The following is a 21828-nucleotide window of genomic DNA, read 5'->3' as shown; positions in this document are numbered from 1 at the left end:
CGGCTTTACCCAGTGTTAAGTTTGAGTTAACGTTATTTTTGACTGAATCAAGCTGTCAGCTAGCGGTTAGCCGAATTAGCTGTTAGCTAAACTAACGTTAGCTTCCCTGCAGAGGCTAACGTCAGAAGCGTGGAACAGATCGTGATTCGTGCAGTGTCGTAAATCCTCGTGACGGATCGTGCAGGCAGCACATATCGGGTACTGACCGTACTGACACCCCCCCTCCTCACCAGCATGAGTTCCACCAATCAGAGGCATCACTGTGGGATTGAGGGATTGTTCAGGATTGTGGGTAATGAAGTACTTATCCAAGACATCGCAAATAAAAGACATTTATCTCAAAACAAGGGTAGTGCCCCATGATTTGTGGTGTCTATATGAGCATATACAATCGCTGAGTCATATCGGCATGCTAGTTTTAAGTCTACCATTGACGGTTATGATTTGATGGCTTATATTCCAATTTGTCAATGGAGAAATTGCATTGTATTTTTACTTCCGGAACCCGCTGTGGGCGGGACTGTTGAGCTCTATGTGCATTTGTGCAGGGCAAGCTGCATTTCCGGGTTAACCTGCTAGGGGGCAGGGCACAAATTAGTTGCTGGGCCCCTATTAACCTAGCCTCATGAGACCGTCCTGATCTCGCAAGCTCCAGTTTTCCACTCGCAGATCAGTCTGGCATCTTGAGACCATAGACAGTATATAACTAAGGTATAACAATGGATCAACAGATCCCGTTGCTCTGGACGGAGACCAGTGAAGGCCATTAGAAGCACTTTTCCGGTGATGGCTGAGCGTTACTGCGCAGCCTCCAACCGAGAGAGACGACGTAAAACTTGTGACGTGAGCAACCTGTCTGAAAGTTGGAAGTCTTCTGGTAGCTGTGCCAAGAGAAATCTCAATCATTCCCAATCTTGCAGAGACGGAGAGCGTAAGTATATGTAAGGAGATAACATGGACACAGGCTAATTACTGCTAACTAAAATGCTAGTTAACATTAGCAATTAAACTTAAACAGTTAATGTAAGTCGAAACTGCCTGCGAGCTTCTCCTGTACTATACGGTAATTCCTCTACTATGCGACAGTAAGTTGCGTGGTTATTACACAATCGTTAGCCTACTTTTACAAAAACGTCTACTACGGAGCCATAGCGTGAGGTACAAGGTAATGGAGCCTTTTATACATTGTCGTGTTTCTTTAGAAATAAACAATGGACAAATAAAGTCTTTAAACACTTCAGATGTAAAGTTATTCCAAAGAATTTCTAATAAGGGAAGAAGTTCCACTCTCTCGTTACTTCCGGCTTCTAAACTGGTTGCAGTTCCACCAGAGTTCCATATAGGGGGCGCTCACAGGCCAGTGCAGAATGAATGGGACTCTATGGAGCTATACCCCTCAAAATCCACTTTTCTCAGGATATAATTTTTTGTCTAGTAATTTGAATGTTGCATTTGAAAGGGGAGGCTAAGAAAATACACACTGCTGGGTGTTAGATTTTTTTTAAATGGCTTTTTTGTTCTAAAAAGCCTTTTAAAATGTCAATGACGTCATACACATATACGGCCAGAGATACTGCTTTACAGCAAGCTCTGAGTCGCTTCCTTTGTTCTCTCGAAGCATCGACAACACAGCTGACAGGTTAGGCTCTCCCTGTTAATACACGTGCTAGAAAGAGGTTTGCTAATGTTTTAAAGACCACGCCGAAATATTCACTCTGACATTCTGGTTCTGCTTTGGATGCCGTCAAGTGGGATCTCTGATCATAATCAGTCCTTCACTGACCAATCAGCATTCATTAGCAGAATGCTAGAGTGTTAGGGGCAACAACGACTCAACCTGTAAGAAATCGAAAAGACACAAGTACTCGTTCATTCAACTTTTGACCTATAATCCATCTTGAACTTGCAAAAACTACAATCAAATCTGAGATTTCTCAACGACAATCAGGTGAAAGAGACAAATTTAGCTATCTAGCTCCATAGAGTCCCATTCATTTAGCACTGGACCGCGATCACCCCCAGTGGATCACCCCCCCCAGTTAGCATTCCATTGACTGCCATTCATTTTGACGTCACTTTGACAGCGAATAACTTTACATCTAAAGCGTTTAAAGACTTTATTTGTCCATTGTTTATTTCTAAAGAAACATGACAATGTATAAAAGGCTCCTTTACCTTGTACTTCACGCTATGGCTCTGTAGCAGACGTTTTTGTAAAAATAGGCTAACGATTGTGTCATAACCACGGGACTTACTGTCGCATAGTAGAGGAATTACCGTTTAGTACAGGAGAAGCTCGCAGACAGTTTCGACTTACATTAGCTGTTTAAGTTTAATTACTAATGGTAACTAGCATTTTAGTTAGCAATAATTAGCCTGTGCCTATGTTATCTCCTTACATATACTTACGCTCTCCGTCTCTGCAAGATTGGGAATGACTGAGATTTCTCTTGGCACAGCTACCAGAAGACTTCCAACTTTCAGACAGGTTGCTCACGTCACATTTACGTCGTCTCTCTCAGTTGGAGGCTGCGCAGTAACGCTCGGCGCTCACCTGAAAAGTGCTTCTAATGGCCTTCACTGGTCTCCGTCTAGAGCAACGGGATCTGTTGGTCCAGAGAAAATTTGGAGCCGTTCGCCAAACGACCGAACCAATCAGCGTTGGTTTTGAGGCGGGTTTAGGTGTGACGCAACGAGAAGCGACTGTTCAGTCTAAACAACATGACAGCTTCCACGGATGAGATGAGCGTAGCTATCGCGCAAGTTTTATCCAAATTAGAAAGTATTCCTTCATTGAAAGAAGAGCAAAAAATGGCACTGGAGGCTTTTCTCTGAGGAAAATATGTTTGTGCTCTTCTCCCGTCGGTTTATCCAATCAGCTAACCAGTATTTTCGCCCCTTTCCAAAAGTTCTCCAACGGAAAGTTCCCAGATGGATATGCTGACCAAATGCAAAGCAATCCAGCTGGCGGAGTCAGGTTACTATTAACCTACCTGGCCAAAATGTGTGGTAATTTGATTAAACACAGTCAATAAAGATGCTCAGTTTGTTGGATAATCCAGCCTTATTTGGAGCAATTTGGGAAGTTCCAGTGCCTTGCTCAAGAGCACTATAGCTGTATAGTATGTTTGCATACCTTAAACTGAGTGCCATGGGATCAAATCAGCAGCCCTTCAGTTAATTGTTTGCCTCGTAGCCATCATGTACACCTAACAAAAGCAATCGGTTGCTTCTGAACAACTAGTCTACATTTGTTTCATCGAACAGATTACAGACCTTCCTCTCATATCATTTAGGCAGAGTTTATGCTTTTTAAGCAACATGACAGTGACATCATATAGGATGTAGCTGTAAAAATACAAATGAGTTGTTTAAAAAAAAAAAATCAGGCAACTGTGTTCACCGCAATAGCACAATGAGTTAAAAAAAGAGCATTTTCTGATGTTTTAATTATCAGGAGAAAGTGTGCTGTACTGAGCTGAAGTCAGGATTTTAAGAGATACTGAGGCCATGTTTCCAAGTCTTTCACTGTAATTACAACCCCCTTTAGAAATTATGCAAAATATGTAGCCTACTTTTTTCTTACATATTATTTATTAGCTAGATTCTGTATTTTTAATTAACTAAATAAATATAATAAATCAAATAATGATAAATAACATTTTCTGTATAATGTTATTTTCCCTAGGCCTACATGAAGTTCTAAATAACCTTTCAAACACTTAGCAGGGCCAGGAATAAAGTGTCCGAACACTGAATCTTAATTTATTTATTTAATTAGTTAGTTATTTTGCATTGGTACAAAAACTAATTCCCAGAAAAAAAACACAGGAAGCAATAGCCCTGTCGATGTGACAAATAAAATTGCAACCAAGGTAAAAAAAAAAAAAGAGAGAGAAATGTGCTAAAAGAGAGAACTAAAAAATATAATCTAGGCAACATATTTAAATCTAAATGTATATTTAAGTATGGTTTCCTGATTATTTTACCTTTTTTGATTATTTTTTTTTGTGGTTGCTGACTGCATTTTCATATCTGACCATAGACTATAAGTATATCTGACCTGAATTTTCTCTTTTTAATGCTGCTTCTACAAATGAAGTCGTACTGTCCGCCTTCATAGCTTACCTACAGTAAAATATAAGCTAGGCTACTAAACAAAACATGGGGTCCTTTTTATATTGGACCAGATGGAATTGGGTACATAAAAAAATGTCTTCAGGACTAGTCTATGCATAGACAGTATATTAAGAGTCTATGGTCAGACGTACCTGCTCCCTAAAGCTCTTGAACGCAACGTCTATTTCTGACAGACGATGGCGCTCGGTGCTTGGCCTTCACTGACTATCTGTGTCAGCTCCAACTTTTACTTTCTACCAAACCACGACAAGGAGCTCCAAATCTATGTCAGTAACGACGCATACATAGCAGTATAATCGACAGAACAGAGACGATAGTGTTATGAGAATATCAAATTAATTATCTGACGATTCAACATTTGTTCTTGTGGAAAGTACAGCGAAGTATCACTTACTTCGGTAGAATCTGATAATATGTTATAGCCTATGAGTAGTATGGTTTGCTTTGAAACAAGTAGCCTACAAGTAACGACTGACTGAGTACTTAGTTTTTTGAGTAGCCTGTGTGTGTGACATGCGCACACACAGCCAGCAGCAGCAGGCGCGACCCATCACCGTCCCGACACACTTTGAGGACGGAGACCGGCAGACGTATCAACAGCCGCGGGGATGTAAATGAGACGACGGACTCGGGCTCGGCGGGGACGGAGGGGTTGTTGTCGGAGAATGCCACAGCAAGCGAGCACGCCGTCTGCGTTAGCTCACGATTGTACACAGTTAGCTCTAAAATACATAGCGAATAACGTTGAGTCGTGACTATTGTTTAATTATAAGCAAGAGGATCGTCCGGGCGGACTGCGTTAAACAGCCTCTAACCAGCATGCCTCCTGCTCAGAGCCTTCAATCCAGCGGACTGACCCTGTCTGAAACAAGCATGGGTAGGTGTGTGCAAGGTCAATGGCGTGTCTGCAACTGCGATCAATTCAATAATATACTCGTTTGACCACACTGACTGCGGGGACGTCATTGAACGCTGCAAGCTTCTTTTAATTGTTTCACACACTAAGGTAAACATTTAGGCAATTATTTGTTATTTTTGTCGGTTTAAAACAGTAACGGTATGTTTCGCTCTCTCACACACACACAAAAGCAGACAAAACACTCGTTGCATCATCAGAGCGTTTTTTTTGTTTGTTTTTTCTAGTCCAGGCCGCAGCGCGTCACTGCAGGTGCGGCGACGATGAGACTGTCCGATGAATCTGCTCGCGGCTGCTTAAGGAATAAAATGGTCCATTCGTGTAGGAGAAAATCTGTGAATTAATTTACAACATTTTAGTAGGCTACTGCCGAACAGGTAATTCTCAATAGTACTAGATTGTTGACACAGTAGGATCATGTAAGTGCTTTAGACTTCTTATTCCTTATAAGGCAAGGTTGGAGAAAGAAAAGTGGTCACTTATTAGAGCATCACTGGACATTATTTGACTTCTGAATTGCAGACCTCTCACACAATGTCAGGTAGTTCATTTTTGCTTAATGCACATTTTGTTTTGTATTTGAATATGCTCTTGTGTAAATGATGGTTGTATTATTAGTATGTTGTGCACTGTGAGCTCACCAAGGCAACTTCCTATCAGTATTTGTTGTACTGCCAATTTAGTGAACTCATTTGATTTCAGTACAGGATGAAAACTCTGCTTTACAAATATAAAGTATACAGTTACCTGGCCTGACAGGATGCATACATGTATCGTATAGTATGTTGCCTGTAAAAGTATTCAAAAACTTGAATGCCTCTATTAGACAGAATACAGCAAAGAACTGACTGGATATGAGGAGAGAGAAAGGGAATTAAGGGAATGATATTCAACAAAGGTCTCAGACAGCAATACTTGAAGAGGCTGTGTTGTTATTATATGATCAAAATCTCAAAGCTGTTAATTTAAGTTTTTGACACAAATCAACAGAAAAAGCCACATAAATGGGAATATAATGATGAAAAGCAATTGTAAATGGCTGCAAATTGTTGAATCAACCGAACATTTGGAGCACGTCAGGAAGTTTTCCCACTTAATCAAACCATCTGTGATTAAAGAAAAGCAACATATATGAATATGTCAAGTTAAAGTTGGGTACTTTGTTTTATGTTTTTCAAATCAAGTCTAGTTTAGTTTATTGTCATATACATGAAACTCCAGTCCAGTCACATGTCTCTTTAACTACTTCCCATTGCATCAATGCTTGTGGTGGAGTCTAGTTGCAGTCTCATCCTTTAATTTCACATCACTTTCCTATTCACGTCACAGCAGTAATTTCCGCTCATTTGTCGTCTTTTAGGTTCCTTTAAGAGGAGGAAGAGGAAATCCATAATAGTGACAGTGTTGCTGCTCATCGTATCTGTGCTCATCCTCATCTTTGGCCTGGCAGCGACTACCAGGACGCAGAACATCACAGTGGGTGGCTACTACCCAGGAGTCATTGTGAGTGCACATTCACACCTGGATGCAACAGCACCAGCCTGTCCCCTGTCAGAGCTCATAATGAGTGAAGTGTCAGTGAAGTGAGAGTGTTTTCAGCCAGCTCTTCCCGCTCCTGATGAACCTAATTACTGAAAGGTCTCTGAGGGTTGAATTTTCCCCACATTCATTATTCAGCATCAGTATCATTATGGGCTGAGTGAGGCGAAGTATCTCAGTCCATAAATGTGTTTTCTTCACAGTACTCATCTTTTAGCGTTCTGCTGAAAGTAAAGAGCGACCATGAAAGCAGCCCCTGTATGTCAGTTACATTTCCAAAGATGCCTCTTCTAATTTCGTCCTCAAATTCATCAGATTCATAGTTTAAATCATTAAGATACCATGTAATGTACAGAGATTGTGAATAGTTCATAACACTGTAAACATGCTAAAGTGCTTCTCCAGGGTATGACAGCAACACCGAACGCTTGATTTATCTCACTGTAGTATGAAATCAAAGCTTTATGGTCAAATTAGATAAATGCTAACAGCTATTTTCTCTCTTTCCAGCTGGGCTTTGGCTCTTTTCTGGGAATTATTGGCGCTCATTTGATAGAGAACAAGAGGCAGATGGTAAGAGGATTTATAGTACCTTTGTGCATTGAGATGACTTTCAGTGCTTGGTGTCTCCTTGTCTTTACAGTCACAGAAAACTATCATTAAACTGCGTATCATTCCAAGTTAACTTACAACAGCCTACAGGCCTGATTATGTTGTCAATGTGACAATAGACATAGCAGACCTGACCCAGACTGTGAATCCCACTTGGCCTGAGATGTCCGGGCTTCAAGGGAGATGCAGCCAGAAATAGAAATAGGATGTAAGTGGGGGAGGGCAGATGTCCACACTGGAATGTGGGGAAAGAAACTGCAGATGAAGGGAGCAGGTGGAAGATGCCGGGTGGGGACTGTCAGGGCTGAAATGAAGAATGAGTTTGTACTGTGCCACCTTTTCACATAACATAGTTTGGATGCCATCGGGTCCCACAACTGACCGAGTTACACCGCGCTGCCTCTGATATGTTGTTTCCCATGACATTTTATTACATAGAATAAAATGTGTTGATATATTTCATGGTTTGGGGTATTAGAAGCACACATTTCTTTTTGCATTGTTACATTTTCAGTAGAGCTGAAATGATTAGTTGACCTACAGAAAATTAATGGACTATTTTACTAATTAATTAAACGCTTCATTCATATTTTAAGCACAAATGCTGACAATTCACTGCTTTAAGCCTCTAAAGTGTGAATATTGACAGGTTTTCCTTGTCTTTTATGATAGTAAATTGTATAAAGACATGCATGCTAGGTAACTCCTGCCATTGTCCTTGACATAGGTACTGGCATTACAACTGGAGTTGGCACGGGGCGCCGGACTATGGCTGCCCACTGCTCCCAATTAGTTAGGATGGGTTAAATGCAGAGGATACATTCCCCGTATGTGTAAATGTACTTGGCAAATGAATTATTAATATATTGTATATTTGGATGTTGGACTGTTGCTTGGAGAAAACAATCTCTGAGAGATTTTGTTAAACATTCACACTATTATCTGCCATTTTTAATTGACTAATTGAAAGAATAATCAGCATATGAATAAAAACAGTTTCTGTATTTTTATTAGGGCTGTCAGCGTTAACGCGTTAATCGCGATGCGATTAAGGGCCGACGCGACGCGATTCATTTTTTTTAATCGCATGCTGGCATTTATTAATTTATTTTACACTTCACTCGGCTTTGCATCATGCCTAACAGGCTACTATTTTGACCCTTTGCAGCAACGTTACTTATCATCAAGCTGCCATTTCCTCCTAACACATCCTGCTGTTGTTTGCAGGCTGGAGGCATTATGGAGAAACACAGCAGCAATAACTCTGAATGGAGCTTTTTATTTTCCAAAACTCCCGGACGGCTCGTAGACAAGTCGAAAGCCATATGCACGTTGTGTAAAGCCGAATTAAAATATCACCGAAGCACGTCAAGCTTGAGCTACCACCTACGAGCTAAGCATAGTAGTACAGTTAACATGATGCTACCCGCTTGTGGGCTAAACGGGTGGCAACTAACTGCAGACCTGTCAGCTTCGTAGAGGACTCGGGTCTTAAAGACGTACTACGGTTGACATGTCTCGTTGCCGTCGAGGGAGACAGTAGTTTCACCATACACATACCACAGGGAGAAAGCAGCCACACTGGAACTGCTGCAAGGTGCTGCAAACGCTGTCTCATTAACCGGTGATCACTGGACGTCAGTGAGTAATCAACATTATTTAGGAGTTACTAAACACTGTATTGACTCTAGTAAGGATAGGGATTTTTAGTTTGTTAGTTAGGTACTTGGAGGAATTGTGCAAGAATGACAGATTCACACATTTTTCTTTAGTTTACAGTAAATAAATAATTACAAATCTTAAAATCAAGTTCATAAAATAACTTTCTTTGCATTAATTTGATTCCTAATCAAGATACACTGGTAAGAATGGCTTTCCATTGTTAATATGTACTTAAAAACTGTTCTGAAATGCAAAATAATAGAATTTTAATCATGTGATAAAATATGCGATTAATCGCAATTAACTATAGACATTCAGCGATTAATCGCGATTAAATTTTTTTTATCGTTTAACAGCCCTAATTTTTATACTTGTAAATAGGAGAAATTAAGTGAATCATAATTAAAAAAAAATCAACAAATTATCCTGTTAGCAGACATCAGCAGCAAACTGTGCACCTTTTTATATTACAGTTTAAAATAAAGGATAATGAGTAAAGGATAAAAAAAAAAGAAATATTGATTTAAAATAATTTTATTGATTTAAAAATGGTCCAAAGAAAGTCAAAGGGTACATAGATGAAGAAGCACTTCTGATACACTTATGAATCCACTCCATGTAGTAAAGGGTCTTACTGAATGCCACTCAAAACCTAAATTTTTTTATTCCACATTTGCCAGTTTATCCTCGAAAAACATGTTTGAACAGCTTGATGTTTAAAGCCCTTGAAAACTTGGTTCCAAAACTTAAGTATTTCACTATAACATCAAATAATAATGATGTTGAGAAAGTGTGTAACAATCAAAGTTAAAGGCATACTATGCAGTTTCCATTTTTGTCAAACAGCGACCCCTAGAGTCGCTGTGGAGTACTTGTATTTAACCTTACCTTTGCTGCTTTTTAGCTCTCGCCAAGAATGAAAGCCTGACCGAGTGGGACTCTTGTCTGGTTCCTCACGCGGTCAGTTTCTCTTTTTTTTCTTTTTTTTTTGGGCGTTTCTGCCTTTATTCGATAAGAAAGCTGAGACATGAAAGGAGAAAGAGAGGGTGGAAGACATGCAGGAAAACCGTCACAGGTCGGACTCGAACCCTCGACCTTCTGCGTCGAGGAATAAACCTCTGCACAAATGCGTGCCCGCTCCACCAACCGAGCCAACCGGCCACAGTTTCTCCTTTTCTTTTCCTTGACTCTTCCGACCGCGTTTTCTTCGTCGACTCTGCCATGATTCACGTCTGAAACGCGTGCTAGTGTCTTCCATAGAGGCTGCTTCTTGTTGCTGTTGTCGATGTATGTGACGTCGTGCCGTAAGGCAAGTCGTGATTTGGCGGGGCGCCACCTTTCAAACCTGCATTGCTGGTTTTGCCAGCGGGTGGCGTCCCCCCCATTCCCCCTGCTTTGCTATCGGGATGATTCGCCCTACTACGAGTTTGTTTACCATCGAAATTACTTCAAAGCTGTTATATTAAGGTACAAATCTTGTATAGTATGCCTTTAAAGTTTGGAAAACATCTTAAGGTATAATTTCTTAAGAGTTTAACACTCAAAGCCTGCTTCATTAGGACTGTTGTTTATACCTTGCAGCATAAGCAAACCCCACAACTCAGACTTTGATTCAAATGTTGCTCCTGAGTAGGGTTGGGCATCGTTTGGATTTTAACGATTCTGATTCCAATTCCGATTCTTCCTTTCGATTCCGGTTCTTATCGATTCTCGATTCTGATTCTTTGAGGGGTGGAATTGAAACGGGTCACATGCCTATTTCATAAATAAGAGGAACGTTTTATTTTGATTCAATGGTGGGTTGCAGTTTTACCGCTTTTTCAACGTAAAATAAAGCCACACTAGAGCTCCGCTTACTGTGCTCCATGGCTGCAACACAACCAGCGCCTGGCCACTATGGAAACCAAAACTTGCGCATGTTAAATTTGGAACCCATGATCAGATTTTAAACCAAATCCTTCAAACGATTCCAATAAAGAAACGATTCCACTGGAATCGTAATTTTTGAAAGATTCTAAGGAGGAATCGGTTACTACTCCTGAGTGCCTCATTGATGAGACATTACGTTTTTCCAGCTAAGCCCTGTCCACTTTAAACCAGTGAGAGGAGCACACAAGAGAGCAAATCACAAATACAGAAATTCTTTAATTTAAAATAACTCAAATTGTTGTTAATTTTGCAGAAAATAATGTGTTGATGGAGGGCCAAGTCCTTCAGAGTAAAAAAACTAAGAACGACAAGCCCGACTAACTATCAACACCTTTGCCAAATCATAAACACAATGTTGAAAATCCCTTGGTTTCTCAATCAAATGCTTACAGATGTATTCATGTCAGTGTTTTAGAAAGCTTGGCACAGGCATAAATCCCTATTAGCTCTTGCTGTTGGATCTGTTTTGTCACTTGCACTGCCTCCTTCCTGTGAGCACGGCTGGCTGCAGACAGGGTGGGCTGATGTGTAATTGAATACATGCTGCTGTCTTTCGTTAAGGAGTGAAAAGAGGAGAGTTAGGGGAGTGTGGAGGGGATTAAGGATTGCAATGCCTATAAAGAGCTGGGCACCGTGCCAGCCACAAACACCACTGGAGCTAGGTGACAACCGCAGCGTGCTTTTACTGTCTTTTACCTGGCCCACACAGCCCCCTCCACCCTGGTCCCATTCAGAGGTATTCATATTTAGAGAGAAGCACCATGCAGGATGATACAGATTATTGTTGAGAATGTAACCCAATACAAAAGTGGTGAGAGGAAGCAATTCAAATTATGCTTAAATTGAGTTTATAGTCTCACAATAATTTTAGTGCGATGAGGAGTGATGCAGATGATGTTTTCTTTCACAGTTAGTGGCATCTATTGTCTTCATCAGTTTCGGAGTGGTGGCTGCCTTCTGCTGTGCTATTGTTGATGGAGTGTTTGCTTCCAGGCACATTGTAAGTATCACTGAAGCTTCTATGTATATAACCAAACTGATCAATTATAAATATAGATAACACTTATAACTTAACGATTAATCAATGCCATTCCCATTAAAGATTAATATACTCTGTCTGCATGAGACATACAGTAACACTTCTGCCCTTCTGCAAGGGCATTGCTCACATATGGTCAGCAGTAGCAGCTGCTGCACCCTTCTCAGCAAGAAAAATGTATTTTGTAGTAGGAGATTATTCTCCATGACGCAAAGTACTTATAACCACTAATGCAATCTTTAAACAATTATGCTAAAATATGTTAGTAGGTGAAAAGGGAGATCAGCACCATTAGCAGGTTTTCATTTACAGTAAAATGGAAAATGGAACATTTCTTTTCAGATAGTTTTTTTGTACACTGAACTACAAAGAGCCTTACTGTTGCATGAAAGGGAATTACTAATATGATGCAGTGACAGACTGAAAAGATGATGTGACGCTGTCAGATGGTTATCCATTCTCAGCACTAGAGTTCTTGTCTCTTTTGGTTTCTTCTAATTCAGTGTGTTTGTCAGTTGACCAGTGATGAATTGTGCAGTAAAATGTGTTAAAATGTTGTTAATTGTACTGCAGGACCTCAGGCCTCTGTATGCTGGCCGCTGTGAGTATCACTCCAGTGAGACTGAACGTGATGTAAGAAACACATAATTTTCTGTTTACAGAAATACAATGAATTCATGCGCAGTGTATGTGTATGTGTCAGTGTTAGCCTTGCACTTGGATAGGGACATTGTTAAGAGCCACAAGTCGACCTAAAGTGAAAAGACTAATAATTAAAAATGAATTTTGTCCTTCAGGTGCCCTGTCAGACATCATCGCGCACATGTAACCTGCGTGTGAAGGGCAACACCTGTTACTGCTGCGACCTCTATAACTGCGGGAAGTGAGTATGCCGACAAACCTCTAAATCAGTAGCTACTTACTTTGCTGTGTTGCTTTGATTTTATTTATGTGTACCGTTGTGCCATTTTTGTGGGAGATTATTTTGCACTGCAACGTTGATTGTATTAGAACAAGAATGTTTCTTTTCTTTTAACCTTTGTTGCAGAGAACATCCTCTTATGGGACTTCAGAATAAAGATGTTTTGAAAAAGTTTAGGAAATCATCCATGATTTGGAAGTAGGTTCCTTTTTTTTCTAGAACCATATCGGCCATTAATGAGCAACTTTTTTTTAGTGTGCCAATTCCACTTCATGTCCTTTTCGTGTTCGACCAAACACCCATTTATATCCTCTGTCTCAAGTTCTCATTGACTCATTAATATCTATAAATCAAAACATGTTGTATGTCTTTCATTGTGTCCTGAATACAAAAAAGAAAAACTTTCATTATTGACTTTTTGTGGCTTGACTGTATGGTGTCTCCCTCTCTGTTCCACCCACTGGGCTAGCCGTGTAGAGGTGAACGGAGGCTACCATGAATACACAGATGTGAAGAGCTGCGAGGATGTGGTGTACCTCTATCACCTGTTGTGGTCCGCTACAATCCTCAACATCGTGGCCCTCTTTCTGGGCATCATTACTGCTGCGGTGCTGGGAGGCTTCAAAGACATGGTGGGTACATATATTTACCAGCAAAGAAGAGAAGACACCATCCGGCAACTGAGTGTAAATTCTGCTGAATGTGTTGAAATAATGTACGAGCTGATGTAAAGGCTTTTGTTTTGTAAGTCTCTGGTGACTGAACTGACAGAAACTGACCAATATTCTTCCTGTCAGACTCCCTCAGCTGTCTCAGAGAGCACATCTGAACCGGAGACCATCACAGCTCCAGTCCCCTCACAGCCTCCTCCACCCACCACCACCCTCAACTCATATTACAACACTGCCCCCTGCCTGCCGCCTTACACTGCCTACGACCTGCAGGTACAGAGCCACTTTAAATAATCAAACAAAGTCACATATGCAGTGATTAAGTCAGCAGTTATTCTGAAACCAAACTCTTGAACAGGTCATTCTAATAAATGTTTTGTCTTCCCCGCAGGGCTCCTACATGTTCCCCGACTCCTCCGGCCTGTCGGATGACTCCCAGTCTGGAGCCAGCCACCTGTGGCCCACCATGATCCCTCCACGCTATTCTCCTCCTCACAACCATCCTGATGAGAAGCCCCCACCGTACAGCCCGTAAAAAGGCTTAGAGCAAAGAAGGCACCTGAAACATTATCGGGTGCTGATTGAGTGGTTTGAATGCACAATTCCTCTGGGCTTTTCCTCACTATCTTTGAGAACCGTGTTGAAGGAAAGGTGGCGAGGAAGAGGATGGCCACGGAGCACACTCCCTTTGAGTTCAGCCCAACACAAGGAGTGTTTGTCTCCCTGGGCACCACTCACTCTCATGCCTACAGCGTGTGTGTATGTGTGTGTTTGTGTGTGCATATACACATCAAGAGAGAGACAACCGTTTCAAAGCCAGGACTGTTTACACATCTAACTGCCTTAATGCAAATTGGGCTATCAGCGCTGCAGCTCTCGGCCACCTGGACTTAATCTGTACAAGGTCAAAAACTCTCCTCCAGCTCCTGCTTTATGTTCACTCCTGTTTAGTACATATTGTAAATGCTTCCTGCCATCGAGTAACACAGACGACAACGTCCTCGCTGTTTGCACTGTGAGGATCTGGACTGATGAGCACAGCTACGTATAACCCTCCTATGATATCAAACCCCAGTTACATGAAAGCTTTGGTGTCTTCCCCAGTTAGGAATCAGCTAGAAAATAGAAGAAAAAAAACTAGTTGTAGGCCCAGGCAGTCGTTTCTACACTTAATTAGGCAAAGTTAGCAGTAATGGAGGTATTACATGCTCTTAATGTATGTACAGCAGTATTATACACAGATGCTCTTTTAGCAAGCTAAGCCTAAGGTATACAGTCAGATCATGGTATCTATTCATCAACTCTTCAGTTTATGTTCAAGAATATCTTGATCAGTTTGTGGTGAACTTTGCAGAGCAATGAAGAAATAAGCTATTCTGCAGTAGTTGTTAAGGAAGAATGGTTAGTTACACCCAAAAATCCTATATATTGTGTTTTCACTGAAAGCTGCAAAGCAAGTAAGCGTATTTCATCTCTCCTTGTAAGTAGTCGCAATATCACATCTATGAGTTGAAATGTGTTGTCTTTGTCAGGAAGAAACCTTAGTAAGCCCGAGTGTAAACAGTCGGTGCTGGATTCACTGACATGAGATGGGAGATCATGAAAAGTCAAAGAACTGTTGCTCCCCCCCCCCCGAGGAAGAGTAAACTTAGTTTGTGAGACAGGTCGCTGTCAGCTTTAATCCCTGATTTTTATAATTTAAACAATGCACTCTCAGGGGCTGATTGTCAGTTCCTTTTTGTCTTGCCATTAAAAAAAATGTTTTGTGTAATTCAAATGGTGTGCGTTTCTTTTAAGCCAAGCTAGCAGTGTGGTCGGTCAGTTCACCACTTTGTCCCAGACTGACACATCTCAACTGTCAACCGGACTTTTCCTCTTGTGCCACCATGAGGTTGACATTTTTAGTGTTTTTGGTGAAATAATAATTCCTTATTATCAACTGTTGGGTTGATAATTTGGTGCAGATGTTCATGTCCCCCTCTAAAGATAAAACAGTGATAACTTTGGTGATCACTTAACTTTCTACATAACACCATCAAGTCAAAACTTTGGTTTATAACTACATACCTGAAAAACCACACCTCAGCTCGACTTTCACGTTTAGTGCCAATTAGCAAATGTTAGCATGCTAACATGTTAAATTAAGATGGTAAACATCAGAATGTTATCATTGTGGGTATGTTAGCATTTAGTTTAAAGTCTGTTCTATACACTGCACCCCAATCTGCTCCCTGGGCGCTTCACAGTGGCCCGCTGCTCCTAATGCTTAGTATGGGTTTAATGCAGAGCTCTAATTTCACCATGTTGTGCTGCGTACAATTGCATTTGGTAATGAACAAAGTTTAAGTTCATGACACTAGTGGATTCAACTCTTTCAGACGACTTATACTTTGCGAGAGACGCGATTAAGACTTTCGTTGTGTTCATTTTGAGATGCTAAAGAAATGTACATCGCATTGACACAACAGTAAATAAAATAGATGCTTATGTGCTGGTAGTGCGAGAGAATTAAGTTTAAATACTAAAACAATCATTTATTCACCATTAGGTAAATAACACTCATTGCTAATTGACAGAAAAGGGAGATTTTGTACAATGCCAACATAACTGAGTATTTAATTTTGTTGCTAAAACGCTAATAAACTAATAAATACATCTGAAACAGTTAAACAACAATGTTAATCTGTTAATTGAAAAAAACAAATTGAATGACATGAAGTAGAATAGATTCCCATGTTAGCACTACTTTTTTTTTTTTACTCATACTGACCAATTACTACATTTTAAAACAATGGAAGAACACGATTCAAAATGTAAAAACATTACAAAAAAATCTGCCTGATCCATCACTAAGTGCTATTACGGACTGAAATAATCCTCAATTTATGTCAATCCTATTATCACATTTGTGTGCAAAATCCCTAGCCTACACTATGAAGCCGGCAGATTTTGCATTAAAATTACATTTAGGGCACAACACGGAAAGCAAAGAAAATAAAAATGTACAGGTGTATCAAAATAAAACAGAAAGGGTTTAATGGACAAAAAAAAGCCACTGGAAAATTAAATAACCATTGTATATATCTTCCCTGCCACAATACCCACGTGGGATCGCCAACAATCACACAATGAAAAAATATATTTTCCGATCAACATTCTCACTCAAATGGGAACAAGGAGTCATCAGTCCAGAAACTCCATCTGATTTTCAAATACAGGCTGAAATTCATGATTGATGCATCCGGTGGTGATGGACTTGAAATGTAAGCGATCATGTTTTATTTAATTACAGGCATCATCCTGTATTTTACATATCCTGTGAAAAAAAAGGGTTACCTGGTTACAGACCAAATCATCAATTGAGGTTTCACATATTTTATGAAATGGAGCTCAGTGGGATGCTTAATGTCTTTAACTGATTCAGACAACCTGCAGAAACAAGAGAACGAGTAATCCAAACGTCTCATTTCAATGTTTTGTCCTCCAGATACTTTAGCAGACATCTTCTAGCCGATATAGCTATAACTTGCCTCATACATTAAAAAAATTAAACCTACATTTGCCTTTTTATTACAGCTAGTGAATTATGCCTCACATTTCTGGGGCAGTTTTTGATTGATTGAGTTTACTGCGTGTGAACGGTATTTTTGCTAATGTGACGATCAGTTATTCCAATGATACAAAAGATCAAGGCTATTACACAAGCAGAGGAAAGTGAGTAAAGGTACGGTCACATTACACTTCCATCCTGCAACTATTCACTCCGTCTCACTTTCACATCAACTGAAAACTGACACATTCAAGCAATCTCCAGCTGTCTCTGGTGCTCTGACATTATTCTACAGTGCATCATCACCATATTCATTAAAACATTACACCACAAATGTCATTAAACAGAAAGGCTAATGTGACCGTACCTTAAGCAGACACTATTGAGAATTACATAAGAATATTGTTGACATGGAACCAAAGAGGGAAAAAAAAAAAAAAAGGGTCGGGGGCACCTAAAAGGCACAGGTAATGGAGCAGCGTGCGTGTTGCTCAGTAGGTCTCTGGTATAACAAAGTCAAACTCTGTGGCTCCTTGTGGAGGACTGTTCATGGTTGACTCTGGTTGGCTGTGAGCATCAGGCGGCATGTGAGCATCGGACTCAATAAAGATGTCGTCCCAGTTCAACATCCTGGTCTGGGTGGAGGAGTGGACGTCTTCGCCGACGCTGGTTATGTGATGCACGCTGCCATCCTCGGATATGACAGGGACCCCCTGCCCGTCGGTACTCCACGAGTATGGCTTCATCTGCACCGTCTTACACGGCAGGAGTCGGTATAAGTTGTTGTCTGCATCATCTTTCTCTTTCCTGCCGCTGGGATCCTGGTTGTGGACTTGCTTGCAGTGGGTGGACAGTAACTGGTAGTTCATGAACATTTCATTGCACACCAAGCACTGGTACCTCCTCTCTCCTGTGTGGTGGATTTCATGTTTAGTTCTGTACTCGGCCAGTGCAAAGACCTTGTTACAGTAGCGACACGGGTACTTCTTCTCCCACGAGTGGGTGTTGAAGTGACGACGGAGACTCGTCAGACACACGTACGGCCGCTTGCAGACGATGCACACATAGAAAGTCTTCCCATCCATGATCAGCTCGTAGTGATCCTCAAGCTCTGTTTTGGTCCTCTTCTTCTTTGGGCTGGCCTTAGGGGATGTGGGTGCTTTATCCAGGGGCTTTACAGGCGTTGCCATTAATGATCGCTTCCCTTTATTGGCTTTAGAGCCCCCTTCGCCTGGATCTTCCTTCACTGGGACAATGTCATAAGTGTCTTCTCCAATATTGGCATACACTTTACAGCCTGATGAAATTGAATCAATTTCTGTTGCTGTATTCAGTGTCACCGTCTTTTTTGCTGCTATAACTGATTTGGGTATGTTAGTTTGATTTGCTTGGCTATCAGACACATCTAAGAGCCTTACCTTGAAATCCCCTTGCTGAGATGACGCAGACACTTGCTTCTTGTGGACTCCCATTATATCACTGTTTTCAGAGGTCTGAGAGGCACTCGAGGGCTCAGGGGTGAAACTGCCTAACCTGGCTGGCGTTGTGGGAGCACTTCCTGAGGAAACTCTGGCAGGGGAAGACGAGTTATTGGAGCTGCTGTCTGGACTGCGCAGAGGGCTGCTGTTGGGCAAACTGGGGTTTGGACAACTAATGACGAGAGGCTTTGCAGCATATGTTTTCAAGGGGGTTCTGGCTTTCTCTTTCTGTTTTGCAGCTGCATGGTTTGATTCTTCATTTTGATGTGGTGCTGCATTTTTTGAATCCGCTACATCCACATCAATGACCTCACCAGAGTTGGCTTTCTGACTGGCTGCTCTGGTTTGAGCATCTGTATGTGAGACAAACATAACATCATTGTCCGAGTCTTCGTCATTACCTGCAGGCTTGCTTGTCTGATTGAATTCCTCTGCGGATATTGAGAAAGACTCTGCGATGATGGGCATCATCTCTGTGGGTGTGTCACTTTTGCTCCCAGTCTCCTTAGACAAACCAGGCAGACCCTTAACTTGTGATAATGGTGACCCCAAGTTTGCAATGAACTTGACTCCCAGTATCTGTCCAGCATTGATGAGCTCCTCAAGCATGTCAGAGCGGACACGGAAAATCTTGGCGCTGTAAATGTAATTAAGAATCTCCTCAAAGATTTCTGCTCTGATGAAGTTTAACTCGATCACTTGTCCAGCTACGCTGAAGAGCTGGTGGAAATATGTACTTGAGGCAGACAAGATTGTTTTGTGAGCTCTGAATTTCTTGTCCTGTATGATAATGGTGACGTCACAAAATAATCCATGGCTTCGCTGCTCATTCATTGACTTCAGCACAGTTGCTGAATACTGTGTGTCAGTCGCAGATATCAGCTTTAGACTTGGCATGGCTGTAGAGAGAAAAATCAAAGAGAACAAGTGAGAATCACATTTCTGAGTGCACCAGAAAAGTCAAGTTAATTACATTATGGTGACATGCAAAATACCATTAGGCGCTTCAAAAGAAATATAAAGTTAAAGGTTTGGAGTCAAATTCAGTTTTGGTCATTTTCATACCCTGCTTTTCCAGTTATAACAGTCAATAAAGTTTGTTAAAGGACGTCTAACATCAAATCACCTCTGACTTGGTTCTCTTTTTGTTTGTGCAATACTATATGTTACACCCAGTTTTTAGTGAATTAGCTAGCTATAAGTCTGCTCTTTGAGAGGTATTGATTCATGCTCATAAAGGCTATTGTTTGAGATGCTTCTAAATTGTAGTACACAATACTGGGGTGTTTCTAATATAGTTATAGCTCTCTGGTGGACAAACTACATTACTGTGACACTATAATCGCTGACATTTCTTGTAACTGAACAGTCAACATATATCCTGATTGCAATAAGTTAATATAGACCCTGCAAAGTTATTGGTCTACCTCTAATACTGAATCTACCCACACTGGCGGTAGCCAAAAGGTTACAAAGCACCTTTTCTGACTAACAAAATTAAATTTACAGAAACACAAACAAAAGGCTCCAAAATTGCCATGAAGTTGCAAATGTTTCAACGAAAAATTAACATGAAGGTATGATTTTTTTGCGTTAGCTTAAGAAGATTGTGCCCTGTAAACTGGCTGCTGTTTAGGTGAAATTACAAATGACTTAATAGAAGAAAATACTATCAAGTTCTCGAAAAGGCCGTGTCTCGATGCAAAGAGCAACAGTGAGAGCATGAATGTGAACATAACTGTTTACAGTCGTGCAAATGTTAGGCATTCTATGCGAGTCAGGCAACAAAAACAATAACGCTAGTTTAACAAGAGTGTGATAACAAGCTGAAATATCGGTCTCGTATGACATTGTACAAGTGCGAAACTACGTTTATTTAACTTTAACGGGGAAAATAGCTACTTTAACGAATCTATTATGGTTGCTTTTGATTAAGTCCTATCCAAACGCTGTTGTTTCAGCCAGCTAACAAAAGGTAACGCTAGCTGCGTTTCCTCCCTTCTTCCTGTTTAATGAATCGCGGACAGCGCGGCCTACTATTTAGCATCCCTTTAGCATGTTAGCTTTAAATACAACACCACAATGGATACATGGGATCTTGCAACTTTAAATAGCTGCACATGAAATGAATATTTTTTTACCTGCAACCTTGATGTTTTCTGCCAAGACTAAGCAATACCACTACTACCGACTGTAGTAACTTACTTAGCTGGCTACAGACAATGGCTAACAACAGACAGCTTCCCCTGCCAACTGCACTGCAGCCTCATTGATTGAACAGCCACAAGGAGTCGCCGTCGTGTCGGACTAACCACTACACAATTAAACTAAAAACTATTACAAGACATATTACAAATAACAGGTTGACTTCATGTAGCATTTAAACACCATTAAAAGAGTGCCTGGACGTTATTTCTGTGGAAAACTTACTTTTCCACGCCGGGTTTAGTGTCGAGATAACTACCGGTTCATTGCCTTCAAAATAAAAGTGTAGAGATGTACGGACATTAAATAAAATAAAGTAAAATACCTGGGGAGCTCAGTTTAGGTTCAGATTCAAGACTCAAATCGGGGCCTGTTGGAGTCCCTGGGGAGCGGTTGAAGTCTTCATGAAGCTTATCGGACATGGTCTTTCTCATCCTTCCCTTGTATTTATCATACTTTCCCGCGTGTTTAGCGTTGTAATGCCGCTTCATATTAAACCCCTTAAATAATACTTTCTGTCTGCAAATGAGGCATGTAGCGGTCGCATTCAACTCCGTAAAAAAGAACTCCATTGCTAGTGCCTCCTCAACTTTCATGTTCATCGCTGGTGGCTCCACGTTTCCTTTCAGCTTAACAGTATAAGAAGGCATCTTGCTTTACTGGGCGCGTCTCTATTGTTACAAAAACAAACTGCTACCCACACTCACAGACTACCTAGTCCGACAAGTACCAGTCGTACCAGTGTGGTCCACATTACACATGTTTGGAACTTCCTGTGTTGTGCAGAGTTGTGCCTGCCCGCCAACATCTGGGGGGCGGGGGTTTAATTTTCTACCTATATTTCACATGTGGCTCCTCTTAGTAGGCTAATTCTACAGTCTAATTAACAATGATGACTCTAAACGTTCATATAAGATATAAACTTAAAACCATTGATCACCATTGTTGAACCACACAGAATATATTTTTTTGTAACAGTACTTTGCCTTAGAAATTATTATTGGCTGCAGTTTTTGTTTACGCTGTGCGCGCTCCCGCTAGGTGCATGCAAATGTATGCGGACCGATCATGGGGACCGATCATAGACAAATGCGGACAAAGTGAAACCGGAAATTGAGGTTACACAGTTACAAAACTTCACATCTGGACGTGCTTATATCCAAAT

At 40.9% G+C, this 21828-nt stretch overlaps 2 protein-coding genes across 5 annotated transcripts; one reads left to right on the top strand and one right to left on the bottom strand.

Annotated features, from left to right (window-relative positions):
* Positions 1–4405: 4405 nt before the first annotated feature.
* Positions 4406–15201, top strand: tmem255a (transmembrane protein 255A). 2 transcript variants are annotated; one of them, XM_078261342.1, is made up of 10 exons: positions 4406–5017; positions 6417–6559; positions 7106–7168; positions 11709–11798; positions 12411–12470; positions 12635–12720; positions 12886–12957; positions 13229–13391; positions 13557–13703; positions 13822–15201. In XM_078261342.1, exons 1-10 carry the CDS (start codon positions 4960–4962, stop codon positions 13963–13965), a joined length of 1026 nt encoding a protein of 341 aa, XP_078117468.1. In that variant the 5' UTR covers positions 4406–4959; the 3' UTR covers positions 13966–15201. The 2 variants fall into 2 exon arrangements, with proteins under 2 accessions (XP_078117468.1, XP_078117469.1); XM_078261343.1 differs by lacking the exon at positions 12886–12957.
* Positions 15202–15943: 742 nt separating this feature from the next.
* On the bottom strand, positions 15944–21430 carry zbtb33 (zinc finger and BTB domain containing 33). Of its 3 annotated transcripts, none has more exons than XM_078260282.1 (2): positions 20989–21430; positions 15944–19357 (listed from the first exon to the last, which is right to left on the bottom strand). In XM_078260282.1, exons 1-2 carry the CDS (start codon positions 21311–21313, stop codon positions 17472–17474), a joined length of 2211 nt encoding a protein of 736 aa, XP_078116408.1. In that variant the 5' UTR covers positions 21314–21430; the 3' UTR covers positions 15944–17471. The 3 variants fall into 3 exon arrangements, with proteins under 3 accessions (XP_078116408.1, XP_078116410.1, XP_078116409.1); XM_078260284.1 differs by lacking the exon at positions 20989–21430 and adding an exon at positions 20889–20925; XM_078260283.1 differs by lacking the exon at positions 20989–21430 and adding an exon at positions 20600–20882.
* Positions 21431–21828: the final 398 nt, after the last annotated feature.

This window comes from Sander vitreus, chromosome 10 (assembly GCF_031162955.1).
Source record: "Sander vitreus isolate 19-12246 chromosome 10, sanVit1, whole genome shotgun sequence".
NCBI classification, from domain to species: Eukaryota; Metazoa; Chordata; class Actinopteri; order Perciformes; family Percidae; genus Sander; species Sander vitreus.
This window is presented reverse-complemented; position numbering and strand designations above follow the sequence as displayed.